The 17,638-nt window shown below is 36.1% G+C and overlaps 1 protein-coding gene across 3 annotated transcripts in view; it reads left to right on the top strand.

Moving 5' to 3' along the window:
* Positions 1-17,638, top strand: part of LOC127851013 (nuclear speckle splicing regulatory protein 1-like) — a 37,427-nt gene that overhangs the window by 1,512 nt on the left and 18,277 nt on the right. For all 3 annotated transcript variants that reach the window (XM_052384445.1, XM_052384436.1, XM_052384455.1), the window contains exons 2-4: positions 2,393-2,480; positions 3,295-3,369; positions 14,660-14,812. In XM_052384445.1, the coding sequence (XP_052240405.1) occupies positions 2,393-2,480; positions 3,295-3,369; positions 14,660-14,812 (316 nt within the window). The remainder of the gene's footprint in view (positions 1-2,392; positions 2,481-3,294; positions 3,370-14,659; positions 14,813-17,638) is intronic.

Raw genomic sequence — 17,638 nt, 5'->3', positions numbered from 1 at the left:
TGTCTACACTAAAAAACTAGCCATAAAAAATTGTAGCAATTCATAAATCACAGTCTAAACTGCTTTCACTTTGTTTGTAGCTGTATAGTTACAATTTGAATGCAAATAAACATACTGTTATGTCATCCATATTTTTTTATTTCAACAATCAAATAACACATACAATAAAACATAGATTATCAGTAATCATATGAGCTTATTAATATGTCAGTCATTGTCTTTACATATATAAAAAGGTATGTGGTATTCACTTCGCATCATTTATTTGCATATAAAATAATAGTTACACAATAAGTTAAATCAATAAGTTAAATAATACTAAAACACTGTCATCAACTTACAAGAATATTTATGTATATGAAATTACTAAGTGATGTTATCTTTTGAAAAACTGTGGAATCAAAGAAGTAACATTTTATTACCATGAGTTTACAAAATTAACAATGCTGGGTTTGTACTAGTGCATAAAACATTTATCATGGAACAACAAGTAACAACCAATTTATCAATTACTCAATAGAAAGGCAATCATATTAATGGCATAATGCATTAACTCAATAAGCTAATTTGCTACTGTTTAAAATTACACTATCTTACTAAAAATGATCACAACAGGTACTATGTGCTTTTACATTCTTGTGGTAAGTTTTGTATTACTAGTTTGACATTTATTGACAGACACTTGTCGATATACAGACTAAATTTGCATGGGAACCTTCATATTTCTTCAGCATAATTGACTTCAAATTGATAATTTAACAACCCTTTTACAATGTTTGCTTATCTGATCTTATAATGCCATAGCTGATTTTTGTTTATAGATAGACAGATATAGACTTTTTAAAGTTCTATAAAAGTTCACATATGTTCCATCCAAGTAAACCAACAGAACCAATAAATAAGATCACCGCAGCTAATAACTGTGTGTATATAGCTTGGAAACTTTGATAGTTCAGGAATTCCTCCTTTGTTGATTTCTGAAAACCAAAACTGTCAGTGTTGCTAGATAGAATCGCTTGTGTGATGCCCAGCTCTTGCCTTGGCAAACAGCTTCTAAAAACGGAAAAAAATATCTTAAAATTTGATAAATGATGCAGGCAATTTTAAAATGTCCTGTTTTTTTTTGTTGATTTCGAATCTGGAAGATTTGTTTAGAAAGACCTTTAAATTTCATGTTTTGGGAAATTGACAAAATTTTAAAAAATTGTTTAAGATTTGCAAATTTTCTTTGTAGTTTTGATATTTTTGAGAAAACAGTAATAATGAACATTAACCTTGCTCTAAAATATCCATAATATGCAGGGGCTTTTCAGCCTTATATAACAGAGGCCTATTAAAGGCCGCTTCTCAATTGAAAATTTCTTTAAAATCATGCAGTTTTACCATAAATCCTAACTTACACCAGCTTTTTCATTTCCCAAAGCAGTAATTTTAGCGAGAATTTTTCCCAAAATGAGCAATTTCTACCCAAAATCCATAGGCTATGGCGTTTTTCCAATGATGCGAGGAAAACCCCTGATATGCATATTTTGACAATTAAAAAACCTGAAAAGTATAAAGAATTGCGACGCGACCCGATTGAATAAATTGGTTCTGTTGTTGTCGTTATAGTTTGTAACACTACCAGGATTGCTTATATAAAGTATAAAATACATCACAAAATTCGGAATATAGCATTTGACCCACAAAAATGTTAAGCACAGGATCATTGAACTCCTGCAGGTACATGTATAAAAAATGTATTGAAGTCCTTGATTCTTAAACAGTTCATGATTGGAATATATGAGCAGTTCATTGACTTCTTTTTAATAACTATTCAAGAATTGTATCATTTAGCACTGTAGAAGTGTTCATGCATTTTTACGAAATGTGGTTGTGAAATATTCATGACCAAGTCATAAATAAATCATGAACTCTAATGATCCATTTTGCCAAGGTTTTATTTAAGTAGCTGGATAGCATCTAAAGGGCATGAAATAACATGTCCACTGCCACTATTAGTATGTTCAGTATGTTGTTGTTTGAAATAACAGATAAATTTGATGCAGACATAATCTCTGTAACCAATAAGTAATGAAATATGTAACCCTTTTAATTGTTTTAAGGGCAATGATATTATTCAGGGCCTGTTTTGCCTTCTCAAGCAAAGGCCTTATAAATGCCCCTTCCCCAAGAGAAAGGCTAATATTCCTTCCCCTAATGGAATTTCTTTAAAATGAAGCAATTTTCCCCAACTTTTAAGCTTACTTTGGGAAATGTCATCCTCTTTTTCAGTTGTGTTGATAATGTTTTCCCCAAAATGGAAGGCCAGTCCCTGTCCCCAAATCAAGAAAAAATTAAGAAAAGAATTATTGTACAACATAACATTGTTCATATTTATTGTGTGTTTCAGGTATGGGTTATTTGTCCCTAATTCCTCAAAGAAGCCTGGCGTAGTAGCAGTTGCCAATGTATTTGGAGAAGATGAGGATGAAAAACCTGTATGTGTTTTATTGGTCATTATAATTTATGGGCTGTGCTCTTAAAAAACTGAGCTTAATGCATTGGTTAAGTATTGTTCTTGGGAACAGGCTAATCAGAAATACATGTAACTAGTTACACTCTCCGCTTTATCAGAATTTTGTGTTTGAAAAGAAGTCACCACTAAACAATTTGTCAAAAATCCCGTGTATGGAGAAAGTTTCGTCTCTGATTAGCCTGTGTTGACAGCAAGGCTAGTTTGGGACTACTCTTTAGGCACATGCATTAAGGCCCATTATCCTAGAGTTGAGCTCATGTGTTTTATTTTAAGGAAACAAGCTTATTTGTTCAAATTATAAAGAACTTTTAATTATTACCCCAAAGGAGGGGTATATTGAAGTCCCTGTTGTTCGTTAGTCAATCTGCATAAAATGTAACATATGTGAGAAACTAAGGAAGTTTGTAGAGCAGTCTGCATCCAAAATTCTCTAATAATTAAACTGACACTTGCAATATATGTCATGGTCATGAAGTTCAAAGCATTTCATCATCCACAGTGATCAACACATTTCTAATTTATTTACCATATATTAGCATAGCTGACATAATACCTGATCTAGTGATTCAGTTTTATTAGTCATGTTGTAGACCAAGCTCTAGATATTTATTTATATTATGGATTGACATTTGTTATTTCTTATCAATGACATTTATGTGAATACATAGCAAAGTCAATATTATCATACAGATGTTTTTGTGTTGCTTAAATTTGCAAAATTACCCTATTTACATGTACTAGTGGCTAGTTCTGAAATGATGTTTCCCTTTTTACAGGAAACCAATACAAAGAAAGGAATAACATCTAAATATGGTGTTACATCCAACAATAAAAAAGTTATCAAAAAGCAGGTGAGTGTATAAAAGTACAGATATATTTTGCCCAAGGTGCTATAAAGACAATGTTTTTTAGCTCACCTGAGCACAACGTGCTCATGGTGAGCTTTTGTGATCGCCTTTTGTCCATCGTGCATTGTGCTGCGTCAACATTTGCCTTGTTAACTCTCTAGAGGCCGCATTTATTGTCCAATCTTCATGAAATTTGATCTGAAGATTGGTCTCAATGATATCTTGGATGAGTTTGAAAATGGTTACGTTTGCTTGAAAAACATGGCTGCCAAGGGGCATGGAATTTTTTATGGCTATAGTAAAATCTTGTTAACACTCTAGAGGCCACATTTATTGTCTGATCTTCATGAAACTTGGTCAGAAGATTCATCCCAAGAAGATCTTGAACGAGATCTTAAATGATGCCAGTTGGTTGAAAAACATGGCCACCAGGGGGCGGGGCATTTTTCCTTATATGGCTATAGTAAAACCTTGTTAACACTCTAGAGGCCACATTAATTTTCTGATCTTCATGAAACTTGCTCAGAAGATTTGTCGCAATGATATATTGGATGAGTTGAAAAATGGTAACCTTTGCTTGAAAAACATGGCTGCTGCAAGGGGCGGGGCATTTTTCCTTATATGGCTATAGTAAAATCTTGTTATTAACACTCTATAGGCCACATTTATTGTCTGATCTTCATGAAGCTTGATCAAAAGATTCATCCCAATAATATGTTGGACAAGTTCAAAAATGATGCCGGTTGGTTGAAAAACATGGCCACCAGGGGGCGGGGCATTTTTCCTTATATGGCTTTAGTAAAACCTTGTTAACACTCGAAGCCACATTTATTTTCCGATCTTCATGAAACTTGGTCAGAAGATTTGTCCCAATGATATCTTGGATGAGATTGAAAATGGTAACCTTTGCTTGAGTAACATTGCTGCCAAGGGGCGGTGCATTTTTCCTTATATGGCTAGATATGGCTTTAGTCAGGTTTTTTTTCCCCACTTTTTTGGAAGATAGCCCATGGCTTTGGAATTGGGATTTTATCGGCATTTTCATGAAATTGGGAAAATAAATTCATTACCCTTTTTTTTCCACACAAAAAGTCAACTGATTGGGGAAATACTAAATTTGATATAACTCTCTATAATCATTCAAATTAAAAGAACAAAAAGATAAAATACGCATAAGGCACTCATTTCTAAAAAAAAAAAAAAAAAAAAAAAAAATTTTTTTTTTTTTTGGAAATTGGGAATTTTTTGCCACATTTTTGGAAAATTGTATACTTTTTGGGATTGGGAACATAGTCCAATTTCGGCTATAAAATCGGGCCAAAAAAAACCCTGATAGTAAAATCTTGTTAACAATCGAGAGGCCACATTTATAGTCAGATCTTCATGAAACTCGGTCAGAAGATTCATCCCAATAATATCTTGGACGAGTTGAAAATGATGCCGGTTGGTTGAAAAACATGGCCACCACGGGGGCGTGGCATTTTTCCTTATATGTCTTTAGTAAAACCTTGTTTACACTCTAGAGGTCACATTTATTTTCCGATCATCATGAAACTTGGTCAGAAGATTTGTCCCAATGATATCTTGGATGAGTTTGAAAATGGATTTGGTTGCTTTAAAAACATGGCCACCAGGGGCGGGTCATTTTTCCTTTTATGGCTATATATTGCTATAGTAAAACCTTGTTAACACTCTAGAGGACACATTGATTGTCCAATCTTCATAAAATTTGGTCAGAAGATTGGTCTCAATGATATTTTGGATGAGTTAAAAAATGATGCCGGTTGGTTAAAAAACATGGCTGCCAGGGGACGGGGCATTTTTCCTGATATGGCTATAGTAAAACCTTGTTAACACTCTAGAGGCCACATTTATTTTCCGATCTTCATGAAACTTGGTCAGAAGATTTGTCCCAATAATATCTTGTTATCTCAGGTGAGCAACTTTGGGCCTTTCAGGCCCTCTTATTTTTAAATCTTTGTTGCTGGTAGACTCAAAATTTGTCTACCAAACACAGTGCAAAATGTCTAGAGCAGCCAGTCAAGTGAAGTAGTCTAATTAGTGGCTACAGCAGCCAGTCAAGTGAATTAGTCAAAGTGGCTGCTTCTAAGCACTGAACACTTTTCACAGATTTTGGTATGTTTTGAATATTGTCATTAAATGCTTTAAATTGATAAATATAAACATCGGAACAGAAGAGTTTCAGTTTAAAATGAAAATAATAATGAAGAAATAAATAAAAGTAATACATACATGGGCTCCAACCACTTAAATGTTCAGTGTTACTGTTTCCTTGCAAAACACATAATTAGAATGAAAATTTGCAAATCTGAAACATTTTTTTTATATAATTTTGTCAATGTATCAAAATGTGAAGAGGTTCCTTTAAGTCTGGTGGCTGCTATAGTCAGGTGACCATTATAAGATTGTGCTTATGTTGAACCTTTCCCACTGAGAAGCAAAGTGAAAATGGATATGTGCAAACAGCAAAAAACCAGAACAGCCTGTGAGTAGCTTTCAGTCTGTTCAGGTTTCATGCTGTTTGCTCCTCATCAGTATCTAAGGTTTGGAAATGAAGCCTTTAACACTTGAATAAAGTAACAAAGGTCTTTAATTAAATTTAACTTTTTAAGTGACTACAAATGTGTCCAAATATGTATCTGAGTGGTAAAGGGTCAGATGGAAGACCCATATGCTGAATAAATGCCCCCTGATAACCCATAATAAATTTCTGCAATTATGAACATGCAGCATGTAACTCACTTGTAATAACAATATAATTTTTTCCAGACACAACAGTTTCACACTCTTTTCTTCTTTCATTAACGTGTTACAAAATCATTGTTAGTCTGTAATTTATTAATCAGATTGCATTTAAAATTGATGTTCATGCTAGAAACTCAGTTTTAAAACATATAAAATATATACATTTCACCATGCATGCACAATTTGCTTTCCTTGGTTTACCACGTGACGATGATGATCAATCTACTGGCGTTATTTATAGTTAATTGGTGGTTACCTGGTAGACATATCCCAGTTAAATTTATTAACGAATATACTGAAAATATGAAAACTTTACAACTTTTTATGCCCCCGGTAGGGTGGCATATAGCAGTTGAACTGTCCGTCAGTCACTATGTTAGTATGTCAGTCTGTCCGTCCGTCAGAAAACTTTAATGGTCATAACTTTTTCAATATTGAAGATAGCAACTTGATATTTGGCATGCATGTGCTTCTCACGGAGCTGCACATTTTGAGTGGTGAAAGGTGAAGGTCAAGGTCATCCTTTAAGGTCAAATGTCAAATATATGGCGTCTGTCTGTCCGTCCGAAAATTTTAACATTGGCCATAACTTTTTCAATACTGAAGGTACCAATTTGATATTTGGCATGCATGTGCATCTCACGGAGCTGCACATTTTGAGTGGTGAAAGGTCAAGGTCAAGGTCATCCTTTAAGGTCAAATGTCAAATATATGGCGTCTGTTCATCCGAAAACTTTAACATTGGCCATAACTTTTTCAATATTGAAGATAGCAACTTGATATTTGGCATGCATGTGTATCTCACATGTGTGTCTCATGGAGCTGAACATTTTGAGTGGTAAAAAGTGAAAGTCAAGGTCATCCTTCAAGGTCAGATGTCAAATATATGGCGTCTGTCCGTCTGAAAACTTTAACATTTGCCATAACTTTTTCAATATTGAAGATAGCAACTTGATATTTGGCATGCATGTGCATCTCATGGAGCTGCACATTTTGAGTGGTGAAAGGTCAAGGTCATCCTTCAAGGTCAGATGTCAAATATATGGCGTCTGTCCGTCCATCCGAAAACTTTAACATTGGCCATAACTTTTTCAATATTGAAGATAGCAACTTGATATTTGGCATGCATGTGTATCTCATTGAGCTGCACATTTTGAGTGGTGAAAGGTGAAGGTGAAGGTCATCCTTCAAGGTCAAATGTCAAATATATGCACGGTATATACAGACCTTGTAAAGTGCTTGAATTTCAATGTTCTCCTTGACAAATGCTTATAAAGGCTGTTGAGTGCTTAAAAAGTGCTTATTTGCATATAAAAACCTTAAAATGCTTAAAAAGTGCTTATTTTGGGCTTCAAAAGTGCTTGAAAAACTCACTAAGGGTAAAAATATATAATTTCATATCTTTTCCATGTGTCAGAAGTCATAGTGTTTTTTTCCACGATTTATGACAGTTCCGATCTGATCTACTACTAATCTTCCGCCAATTGGTCTACTTCAGGTTTTTTTCCGCATTATGCCATTACCGTTCTGACAAGTTGAAATATGCCAATGAATAAGTGCATTTTTCAGAAAGGGTGGCTTTTGAAGTACCCTTGGGTTGTTGACAAGGCCCATTCTAAAGTCAAAGCATCTTTAGTATGCAGAACAGATAAAGAAATTGCTAGTATGGGGGGAATCCGCGTTGAAAAGCCACCAGAAGAGTGAACATTTAGAATACATATTCAATACAAATAACAGGTTTTGTTTTGGTTTGTGTAATGCCTTTCGTCAATTACTATATCATAATGAAATATTTTACTTTTGATTAAACAGTTGTTACTGTAGCAGGGTAGTGCAGACTAGGGCTGTCACGATACGCCGTGAGCGTACCGCGATACATCATGATACGACAACACTGTATCGCGATATTTTACTGAATATATATCTGTGAAGAAAACAGCAGAATAACATGTTTTACAACTTTGTTAAGCTCAATAATCTCACAACACTGGTATCATGGTATGACTAGAAACTATTATGAATAAAAACAGTCATTGTCTGACTCTAACCTGTCAAAGGGAATCAATACAACCTAATAAACTTGATAGAGGTAGTCATAATCTCTATCGAAAACACTACAGTTTCCCAACTGATAATTTTATCAAAATATGTATTTAACCTCTGTGTTCATAAAATAATAGTTCGATTAAAAAAAACCGGTGTGGCAACGCCGTACGGCAGTGTGATTTTTTAAACGACATGCGCCGCGATATACCAGTTTACCGGTGAATCGTGACAGCCCTAGTGCTAACTGTTGTAAGTCACATAAAATGTTAAGCAAGAAGAGACCAATTTAGCGAAAATAATGTCAGTATTGGACACAGAATAATATACAGTTTTCATTACGTCGGACTAAAAAATTGCTTGAATTCGGATTTTTTCCCTTGAAAAGTGCTTAAAAAGTGCTTGAATTTCATAAGAGAAAATCTGTATGAACCCTGATATGGCGTCTGTCCATCCGAAAACTTTAACATTGGCCATAACTTTTTCAATATTGAAGATAGCAACTTGATATTTGGCATGCATGTGCATCTCACGGAGCTGCACATTTTGAGTGGTGAAAGTTGGAGTTCAAGGTCATCCTTCAAGGTCGAGGTCAAAGGTCAAATTTTGCAATATTATAGATAGCAACTCGATTTTTGGCATTCATGCATATATAATGGAGCTGCACATTTTGAGTGGTGAAAGGTCAAGGTCATCCTTCAAGGTCTAAGGTTAAGGTCAAAGGTCAAATTTTGCAATATTGAAGATAGCAACTTGATATTTGGCATACATGCGTATCTCATGGAGCTGCACATTTTGAAAGGTGAAATGTCAAGGTCAAGATCATCCTTCAAGGTCAAATGTCAAATATATGGCGTCTGTCCGTCGGAAAACTTTAACATTGGCCATAACTTTTTCAATATTGAAGATAGCAAGTTGATATTTGGCAATCATGTGCATCTCATGGAGTTGCTCATTTTGAGTGGTTAAAGGTGAAGGTCAAGGTCATCCTTCAAGGTCAAGGTCAAAGGTCAAATTTTGCAATATTGAAGATAGCAACTTGATATTTGGCATTCATGCATATCTCATGGAGCTGCACATTTTGAGTGGTGAAAGGTCAAGGTCATCCTTCAAGGTCAAAGGTTAAGGTCAAAGGTCAATTTTTGCAATATTGAAGATAGCAACTTGATATTTGGCATACATGCACATCTCATGGAGCTGCACATTTTGAAAGGTGAAATGTCAAGGTCAAGGTCATCCTTCAAGGTCAAAGGTCAAATATATGGCTTCAAAGCGGTGCAGTAGGGGGCATTGTGTTTCACGAACACAGCTCTTGTTTCAAGTAATGTAATATACTAGTCATGATATTTTAATCAATATTAACTAATAATTGTAATAAAATACGGTATTTTACAACTTTTATTTTCTTCGTCCTCGTGGTTGACTGTCCCTTTTAAGTCCATCTTTAATAAGTACATGAAAACAGCACTTTTCCAATTAGGAAAAAAACTACCAATTTCAGAATTGCTGTCACAAAATTCCCATTTGAAGGTTTCAATTAAAAAATTATTTTTTATTATGTTTCCCCAAAAATTTTGGGGGAGCATATAGTCGCCGCTTCGTCTGTCCGTGCCTCCGTCCGTGCACAATTTTTGTCCAGGCTATTTCTCAGCAATTAATGACCAGAATTCAATTAAACTTTATGGGAAGCTTCACTACCAAGAGGAGATGTGCATATTATCAGCCGGTTCTGGTCGGATGATTTTTCACAGAGTTATGGCCCTATGAAATTTTCCATTAACTGTACATATAGTGCAATTCTTGTCCGGGCTATTTCTCAGCAACTAATAACCGGAATTCAATAAACTTTATGGGAAACTTCACTACCAAGAGGACATGTGCATATTATCAGCAGGTTCTAGTCAGATTATTTTTCACAGAGTTATGACCCTTTGAAATTTTCCATTAACTGTAAATATAGTGCAATTCTTGTCCGGGCTATTTCTCAGCAACTAATGACCGGAATTCAATGAAACTTTATGGGAAGCTTCACTACCAAAAGGAGATGTGCATATTATCAGCCAGATCTGGTCGGATGATTTTTCACAGACTTATGGCCCTTTGAAATGTTACGTTAACTGTACATATAGTGCATTTCTTGTCTGGGCTATTTTTCAGCAACTAATGACTTAAATTCAATGAAACTTTATGGGAAGCTTCACTACCAAGAGGAGATGTGCATAGTATCAGCCGGTTCTCGTTGGATGATATTTCACAGAGTAATGGCCCTTTGAAATTTTCCATTGTACATATATTGCAATTCTTGTCCGAGCTTTTTCTCAGCAACTTATTACTGGAATTCAATGAAACTTTATGGGAAGCTTCACTACCAACAGGAGATGTGCATATTATCAGCTGGTTATGGTTGGATGATTTTTTCACAAAGTTATGGCCCTTTGAAATTTTCTATAAACTGTACATATAGTGCAATTCTTGTCTGGGCTATTTCTCCCCAACTACTGACTGGAATTCAATGAAGCTTTATGGGAAGCTTAACTACCTTGAGGAGATGCACATGTTGTTTGTGGGTTCTGGTTAGATGATTTATTTAGAGAGTTATGGCCGTTTGAAATTTTTAAGTTGCTAAATCATCCATTGTATTATTTTGTCCAAAGTTATGCCCCTCAAGACGTTTCCTTTTATCTGCATATAAAGTGAAATATTGTGACAAAAAAAAACCTTTGGGGAGCATCACCCATCTCCGACGGTTTTCTTGATTTTATGCCCCCGGTAGGGTGGCATATAGCAGTTGAACTGTCCGTCAGTATGTCAGTATGTGTGTTTGTCAGTCTGTCCGTCCGTCCGAAATAAAACTTTAACGTAGGCCATAACTTTTTAGCTCACCTGATTGCTCAGGCTCAGGTGAGCTTTTGTGACCGGTCTTTGTCCGTTGTATGTCCGTCCGTCCGTCCGTTAACATTTGCTTGTAAACTCTCTAGAGGCCACATTTCTTGTCCCATCTTCATGAAACTCGGTCAGAAGCTTTGTCCCAATAAAATCTCGGCCGAGTTCGAAACTGGGTTGTGCCGGGTCAAAACTAGGTCACTAGGTAAAAAAAAAGAAATACCTTGTAAACACTGTAGAAGTCACATTTCATGCCCAATCTTCATGTTACTTTGTCAAAATGTTTGTCTTAATGATATCTTGGTTGAGTTCAAAAGTGGCTCCAATCCGTTGAAAAACATGGCCGCCAGTGGGCGGGGCAGTTTTCCTTATTTGGCTATTGAGAAACCTTGTAAACACTCTAGAAGTCACAATTTTTGCCCCGAATCATCATGAAAGTTAGTCAAAACATTGGTTCGATTGATGTCTCGGACGAGTTCGAAAATGGTCGAGATCGGTGAAAAAACATGGCCGCCAGTGGGCGGGGCATGTTTCTCTATATGTATATAGTGGCAGTTTTCCCTATTTAGCTATAGAGAAACCTTGTTAACACTCTAGAAGTCACAATTTTTGCCCAATCATCATGAAAGTTGGTCAAAACATTGGTTTTATTGATATCTCAGATGAGTTTGAAAATGGTCGGGATTGGTGAAAAAACATGGCCACCAGTGGGCGGGGTATTTTTCTCTATATGTTTATAGTGAAAACATGTGAACACAGTAGAAGTCACATTTTTGGCCCAATTTTCATGAAATTTGCTCAGAACATTTGTTTCCTTGATACGAGAGTTGAGTTAAAAAATGGTCCCGGTCAGTTGAATAACATGGCTGCTGGGAGGGGGGAAGTTTTCTCATAATGCCCCCCCCCCCCCTTTCGAAGAAGAGGGGTATATTGTTTTGCTAATGTCGGTCCGTCCTCCCACTAGATGGTTTCCAGATGATAACTCAAGAGCGCTTATGCCAAGGATCATGAAACTTCATAGGCACATTGATCATGACTCGCAGATGACCCCTATTGATTTTCAGGTCACTAGGTCAAAGATCAAGGTCACGATGACCCGAAATAGTAAAATGGTTTCTGGATGATAACTCAAGAACACTTATGCCTAGGATCATGAAACTTCATAGATACATTGATCATGACTCGCAGATGACCCCTATTGATTTTCAGGTCACTAGGTCAATGGTCAAGGTCAAGGTGACCCAAAGCAGTACAATGGTTTCCGGATGATAACTCAAGAACGCTTATTCCTAGGATCATGAAAGTTCATAGATACATTACCCTATTGATTTTCAGGTCACTAGGTCAAAGGTCAAGGTCACGATGACCCGAAATAGTAAAATGGTTTCCGGATGATAACTCAAGAACTTAGGCCTAGGATCATGAAACTTCATAGGTACATTGATCATGACTCGAAGATGACCCCTATAGATTTTCAGGTCACTAGGTCAAAGGTCAAGGTCACGGTGACCTGAAATAGTAAAATGGTTTCTGGATGATAACTCAAGAACGCTTATGCTTAGGTTCATGAAACTTCATAGGTATATTGATCATGACTCGCAGATGACCCCTATTGATTATCAGGTCACTAGGTCAAAGGTCAAGGTCACAGTGCCAAAAAACGTATTCACACAATGGCTGTCAAGGTCACGATGACTCAATTTAGAAAAATGGTTTTCGAATGATAACTCAAGATTGCCTTCGCCTAGGATCATGAAACTTCATAGGTACATTGATCATGACTCGCAGATGAAATAATGATGAAACTTTACCAGTATGTTTGTCCTGACAATATCTAGGTCAAGTTTGAATTTGGTAAAGATTGAATGAACTGACTCCTCTCAGGTGAGCGAACTAGTGCCATCTTGGCCCTCTTGTGCATTATTTAAGATAGAAACTTGATATTTGGCATGTATGTGTTATCTCATGAAGCTGCACATTTTGAGTGGTGGAAGTGCAAGGTCAAGGTCATCCTTCAAGGTCAAAAAAAAAAATATAAAAAATCAAAGCGGTGTTCTCATGAAGCTGCACATAATGAGTTGTGGAAGTTCAAGGTCAAGGTCATCATTCAATGGTCAAAGGTCAATTTTTTTTTTTTTTCAAAGCGGTGTTCTCATGAAGCTGCACATTTTGAGTGGTGGAAGTTCAAGGTCAAGGTCATCCTTCAAGGTCAAAGGTAAAAAAAATAAAAATTTCAAAGCGGCGTTCTCATGAAGCTGCACATTTTGAGTGGTGGAAGTTCAAGGTCATCCTTCAAGGTCAAAGGTCAAAAAAAATAATTGTATTTCAAAGCGGCGCAATAGGGGGCATTGTGTTTCTGACGAACACATCTCTTGTCATAAATAAAATGCAATATTTAGTTAGTTTCCCTATGCAGCTATATGGCTTGAGCCTTAGTTAATATAATATTGACAACTTGACAATATTAAGTTATCATTTTTAAAGTATTTGGGAGCAAAAAAATCAAAAACACCAATTTTTCAATATGAAGACTTCACAAGGGGAATACTGTGATATAATATATATTTTAAAGATTTCACGATCATTTTCCAATAAATGCCATTAATTATATCAAATTATATATTACTTTTTGCCTCAAAATGACTGCTGAGGTGGGGGTTGTCATGACAGCTGAGTCAGATTGGACTGTATTGAAAAAACTGACACTCCAAAAAAACTTATCTGGAAAGAAAATTATTTTCATCCTCTTGTCTTATTTATCTTAAAGCACAACTAATAAATAAGTCAGAATCAGAAGAGCTTATTCACATATAAAGAAGACATTTGATCTAGAAAAATGTATTTTTGTAGGTTTATTTTGTGCTTTTGCTTTAATGCTCTGAAAAACCTGCACTGTTTAATTAATGGCGATCTCAGTCTAAGAATGAGGTTAAAAGTTAAATTTTAGCAGCGGCACTAGACTGCTACTTCATTATGGCACTTTTGATAAAGGCTTGTGTGCTGTCAGAGGGTGGGTAAGTTTTATAGTGTATTAGCAAATGTTGGGATATCAACGACAGATATTCAGAACATTAGAACTTAACATTTATGTTAAGGGTCTTTAAAAGCAATCACCTACAAAGGCCTGTGACAGGGGAAAGCTTTTTAGCATGTTTTGCGTTCTTATAAAAGTCTTATTAAGGTTAACATGTACATGCACAGGCTAATCTGGTATGACACTTTAGGCACATGCAATAAGTGCCACTTTGCCAGTTTGCTACTCAATTGAATTTTCTAACATGTTCACTGCTCATACCAGACACAGCTGGATATTGATGAGGCTCAGGAGGAGGACCCAAGTGTGTTTGAGTATGACACTATGGAAAAAACGTGGCTTAATGCTTGTGCATAAAAAGTCATCCAAGATTAGCCTGTGCAGTCCCCACAGGCTTATCAGGGACTACACTTTCCCCTGTTTATGAATTCTTTGTTTAAAAGGAGTCTCTTCAAGCAATTATTTAGTATAGGGGGAAAGTGTTGTCTCTGATTAGCCCGTGCAGACTGCACAGGCCAATCTGGGAAAATACATGTACTTTACACACATCTATTCAATTTCAACCAGACTCAGCTGGATATTGATAAGGCCCTGCAAGAAGACCCAAGCGTGTTTGAGTATGACAGCGTCTATGATGACATGGTTGGCAAAAAGGCAGAAAAGGCGCATGTCAAGAAAGTCCTCGATAATAAACCCAGATACATCGAACAGCTCTTAAAGGTATTGTTTCTTATAATAATATTTTTGTGTTTTCTAACATTTTTTTTTTTTTTTACAAAAAATTGTTTTCCTAGAAATGTGCACGATTTGTATTGTTGAAAATAACTAGCTTGATTGGATAATTAGTTGGCAAAAATTCTTTGTTTGTGTGTGTGTGTGGAAGTTTGATAATACTGTAAAATTGTCAAAATTCTCATTGAAACCAAATGTTAACTATAAAAAAAATACATACAGATTAATGATACCTCACATATTTATGCCCCCCTTCGAAGAAGAGGGGGTATATTGCTTTGCACATGTCGGTCTGTCGGTCGGTCTGTAGGTCGGTCCGTCCACCATGTGGTTTCCGGATGATAACTCAAGAACGCTTGGGGCTAGGATCATGAAACTTCATAGGTACATTGATCATGACTCCCAGATGACCCCTATTGATTTTGAGGTCACTAGGTCAAAGGTCAAGGTCACGGTGACCTGAAATAGTAAAATGGTTTCCGGATGATAACTCAAGAACGCATAGGCCTAGGATCATGAAACTTCATAGGTAGATTGATCATGACTCGCAGATGACCCCTATTGATTTTGAGGTCACTAGGTAAAAGGTCAAGGTCACGTGACCCGAAATAGTAAAATGGTTTCCGGATGATAACTCAAGAAAGCATACGCCTAGGATCATGAAACTTCATCGTTAGATAGATCATGACTCGCAGATGACCCCTATTGATTTCTAGGTCACTAGGTCAAGGTCACGGTTACCCGAAATAGTAAAATGGTTTTAGGATGATAACTCAAAAATGTATATGCCTAGGATAATGAAACTTCATGGGTAGATTGATCATGACTCGCAGATGACCCCTATTGATTTTGAGGTCACTAGGTCAAAGGTCAAGGTCACGGTGACCCGAAATAGTTAAATGGTTTCCAGATGATAACTCAAGAACGCTTACGCCTAGGATCATGAAACTTCATAGGTACATTGATCATGACTCGCAGATGACCCATATTGATTTTCAGGTCAAAGGTCAAGGTCACGGTGACCCGAAACAGTAAAATTGCTTCCGGATGATAACTCAAGAACGCTTTTGCCTAGGATCATGACACTTCATAGGTACATTGATCATGACTCGCAGATGACCCCTATTGATTTTCAGGTCACTAGGTCAAAGGTCAAGGTCACAGTGACAAAAAACGTATTCACACAATGGCTGCCACTACAACGGACAGCCCATATGGGGGGCATGCATGTTTTACAAACAGCCCTTGTTTAAAAAATCCTTATTTCGCACATTCAATGTAAAACAATGCAACAAAAATGCCATTGAAAGCTCAGCAGAGTGCATTGCCACTAGTGATATTGCTAATCATGCCATGTTCAACCAGAATTCAACCAGTTCAACGCATTTTATATGAGGTTGAGTTTTCAAAAGCATTCAACATTAAATTGACCAAAGAAATAATTATTTAATTGTAGACATGGCATTTCATTTAAAATCTAGTGGTGCAGTGCACAACACGAACATACTAAACCTTGTGACAGAAAGCATTTGAAAAGCAGTTTTTTATTTTTATTATTTCCAATTCTTACCATATATTCATAAACATGTAAGTACCTCATTTTAATTTTTTAGACCTGAGGATGCAATAGCTCCAACTGTCTGAGTGTATCAGTTCAGTCATTGGAGTGGCGCGGCTTTGATCATGCTTTAATTGGAACATAATTGAAATTGAAACATAAGCAAAGCTTAAATAGCATATGAAATAGGATTCAGTAACAACTGAGCCATAACAGAGTTTTTCATAACGATGATAATGTTTTCTTTCAGATTCAAATATTTTCATAGCAGCAGCTTTGTTAGCATCACATGAGAAAGGTCAAATGCTATTTGACATTCACGTTTTCTTTTAAAATTGTTGTGGTGTTTCTATATTTTAATAAATCTGGTTAAAAATCTGGTTAATATGTGATGATCAATTAAACAACTTTGTGTAGAACTTGGAAACATCATAGAATGTGAAAATCTTAAATGTTGTCAGTATAATGCTATAATTATTAGATTTAATTAAACAACGACTAATTGTAAAATGAAGCAAAAAGCAAGCAACATAAAAAAAAGAATCGTCCCACTTGTTTTTTTAGCTCACCTGAGCACAATGAGCTCATGGTGAGCTTTTGTAATAGCCTTTTGTTGGTCGTCCGTTGTGCGGCATCAACATTTGCCTTTTTAACACTCTAGAGGCCTCATTTTTTTCTGATCTTTATAAACTTGGTAAGAAGATTTGTCCCAATGATGTTTTGGACGAGTTCAAAAATGGTTCTGGTTGGTTGAAAAACATTGCCGCCAGGAGGAGGGGCATATTTCCTTACATGGCTATAGTAAAACCTTTTTAACCTTCTGGAGGCCACATTTATTGTTTGATCATCATTAAAAACTTGGTAAGATGATTTGTTCCAATGATATCTTGGATGAGTTCGAAAATGGTTCTGGTTGCTTGCAAAAACATGGCTGCCATGTGGAAGGGCATTTTTTCTTATATGGCTCTATACGGCTACAGTTAAACCTTGTTAACACTCTAGAGGCCACATTTATTGTCCTACTTTCATAAAACTTGGTAAGAAGATTTGTTCCAATGATATCTTGGACATGTTTTAAAATGGTTCGGGTTGGTTGTAAAACATAGGGCTGTTAGGGGGCAGGTAATTTGCCTAATACGGCTATAGTAAAAACATGTTAGCACTCTTAAAGTCACATTTAGTCCAATATTCATTAATCTTGGCCAAAACATATGTTGTAATGATATCTTGGACGTTCTCGAAAATGGTTCTGGTCT

This window comes from Dreissena polymorpha, chromosome 1 (assembly GCF_020536995.1).
Source record: "Dreissena polymorpha isolate Duluth1 chromosome 1, UMN_Dpol_1.0, whole genome shotgun sequence".
Classification (NCBI taxonomy): Eukaryota; Metazoa; Mollusca; class Bivalvia; order Myida; family Dreissenidae; genus Dreissena; species Dreissena polymorpha.
The sequence above is the reverse complement of the archived record's forward strand: the minus strand, read 5'-3'. Positions and strand labels throughout refer to the sequence as shown.